Consider the following 2,927-nt stretch of genomic DNA (forward strand, 5'->3'; position numbering starts at 1 on the left):
TCTCTTTCTCTTTCTTTCTTTCTTTCTTTCTTTCTTTCTTTCTTTCTTTCTTTCTTTCTTTCTTTCTTTCCTTCCTTCCTTCCTTCCTTCCTTCCTTCCTTCCTTCCTTCCTTTCTCTCTCTCTCTCTCTCTCTCTCTCTCTCTCTCTCTCTCTCTCTCTTCTTTCTTTCTTTCTTTCTTTCTTTCTTTCTATATATAAAGAAATAACTCCTTTCTTCTTTGGGTCCAAAGAGAAATCATTATTGAGAAGTTTCTATACAGGGCACTTGTAATATTTCTTGTAGGTACATATTAGAAAACAATATATAAACCTGGTGAGGTGGGTCAGTGTGTAAAGCACTTGCCCTGGAATCCTGGTTCCTAGGATTGAACTCAGGTAACAGAGAAAGGGGAGAACTGACTTTATAAAGCTGTCCTTTGTCCTCCACAGGTGCTCTGTGTCATGTACACACACACACACACACACACACACACACACACACACACACACATCATCATCATCATCATCATCATCAACAACAACAAAAACAATAATACTGAAAGAATTTGAAAATATCAATATACAATATTTCATTTATATTTTTGAGATTTCTTGTAAGTATGTCATGAAGTATGTCTCATTCTGACACTCGCTTTTTATACTCAACATTATACATTTTGATTCATCTATGAAAACCACACGTGAAACTACTTCTTTAGTGAAAGTTATATATTTTTGTTATGTGAGTAAATTTCATTCCTTCCTCACTGAAGTCATTCATCTATTGTAAACACACCTGCATCCCTTGAGTGCCTCCTGGTTTATATACCTGAATTTTCTGAATGTAGACAGGGATAGAAGATTCAAAACAAGAGGAAGTAGAAGTGGTCGGTGGTCATGCAAATCACCACTTCCCTTGTCATCAGGGAATATTAAGGTAAAAGACAATTCTATGTGATTTCTATCACAGAAGCTACAGTCAAAGTGACTGACATTGGGCTGTAATAACCACACATTAACAACACTGTTGACAAGAGTGTAGGGAAATGGAGATGTTATAATTCCCATTTGGTACAAACCAACCACACAGAGAACTATTTGCATAACCACTAAGGAAAACAATTCAACTAAGCTAGTTAAGGAAATAGATCTAAAACTCTACTGGTGCCTGAGGAGCAAAGGGAGACTGGAGAAAAGCAAGCCATGACTTCACCTAGCTCAGTCTCTGGCCTGAATGAGCCTAATCCTCATATTCACTATGACACCTGTCACCTGCTCCTGCAAATGAAAACCCTCTGCACCTCTGCCAGGCTCAGCCCCACAGCAGGGTTTTGCTGGAACCTCAGCTGCAGGTTTGCGTATGGGCTGCAGGTGCCTGGAGAGCACTGTGCACTTGCTGCACAGAAGTAGATGGCTGAGTCTCCAGGCTGAGAATCTGTGATGTGCAAGGAGAGCTCTTTCGTGCTTTTACTGAAGAAGACTGTGAATCTTCCATCTTCCTTTTTATTTGACACTAAATTTATGGCTATCAGGAATTCAAGGCCTTCACCAGGGAACTGCCGGTACCATGGGAAGTAGTCAAATGCACTGTTCTCATAAGTGCAGTTCAGAACTGAAGTCCCTCCTTCCCAGACTGTCAGAGATTGGGGACTTTGTCTCACCTGCTGCTGGTCACGTCTGTCCTGCTGCTGGCCACTCACCCCTGTGTAGAGAAATAACAAATGCCATTAGATTCCAAGATTTGTATTACCTTCTTGTGGTTTCCACATTCATGATTTTGTCTGGTGCCCCAGTTCCCTTATGCCTCCACATTAATCCCATATCCTGGGTTATCTATTCTATTACTCACAGGCTAGGTGAAGGGCTAGGGCTAAAAATGATGCTTTCAGAATCTTGTCCATTCCTCTTAGAGCTGAAGCTCAGTGAGAATTCAGGTGTCCTTTTATCTCCCCACAGAACACTGACTCCAACTTCACAGACACCTCCGTTCTTTCAACAGGCTCCACCCTTCACAAACACTTTGACTAAAGCTGACATAGGAAGCACATCTCCATTTTTTTCAACTTTAGTTTCACTGAAAATACAGTCATTGAAAATTAGAAATTCCTTTCTTTTTTTTTTTTTTTTTTTTTTTTTTTTGGTTTTTCGAGACAGGGTTTCTCTGTGTAGCTTTGCGCCTTTCCTGGAACTCACTTGGTAGTCCAGGCTGGCCTCGAACTCACAGAGATCCGCCTGGCTCTGCCTCCCGAGTGCTGGGATTAAAGGCGTGCGCCACCACCGCCCGGCGAAATTCCTTTCTTTTAAGGAACCATTCATTACACAATGGTAGTAACATGCTGTAGCATGTTGCTATAGCCACCAAGAATAGCAGCATAGACATGCTTTATTCGTGGATCAATGTTGCGATCAAACCTCATCAAAGACAGTTCTTCTTGCAGTAGATAGGAATTAACATAGACACCCACTGGACAGTGTGCATAGAGTAAGAGACTTTGGGACATTCAGCCACAAATGGGATGTCTCCATCAACGTACTCCCTTCAAAGTTCAGGGATCTATTTAGAAGAGGGCTGCAAAGATTGCAAGAGCCAGAGGTGGTGAATGACTCCAAGGAACAGTGTCTACAGACACAACAAGACTGATGCACATATGAACTGTGCACAGAGACTATGGCAGAATACACAAAACCTGAAAAGGTTCAAAACAGAAAAACCCAAGCACTGAGAAGGGGGACTGAATATGTGTTCTCATCCCCAACAAAAAAAGCTATTTTAGTTGATACCTGCTAGGAAAGGGAAAATCAGTTTTCCCCAATGGAGGGTCACTAGGTATATCTAACCACATTCCATGGCAGGTCCCAGGCCCTGAACTCCACACAAAATGGGCTGTTTGCTTCATTTTGTTTTGTTTTGATATTTTCCTCTTATTAGGTTTTGTGCCTTTTGTTT

At 41.4% G+C, this 2,927-nt stretch overlaps 1 gene segment (V, D, J or C); it reads right to left on the reverse strand.

Annotated features, from left to right (window-relative positions):
- Positions 1-1,248: 1,248 nt before the first annotated feature.
- On the reverse strand, positions 1,249-1,881 carry LOC128106535 (T cell receptor alpha variable 23/delta variable 6-like). The segment is given in 2 exon segments: positions 1,249-1,682; positions 1,830-1,881. Coding segments are annotated over 2 exon segments (486 nt in total).
- Between the last annotated feature and the right edge of the window lie 1,046 nt (positions 1,882-2,927).

This window comes from Peromyscus californicus, unplaced genomic scaffold, assembly GCF_007827085.1.
Source record: "Peromyscus californicus insignis strain IS unplaced genomic scaffold, ASM782708v3 Scaffold_12__1_contigs__length_115047231, whole genome shotgun sequence".
Lineage (NCBI taxonomy): Eukaryota > Metazoa > Chordata > Mammalia > Rodentia > Cricetidae > Peromyscus > Peromyscus californicus.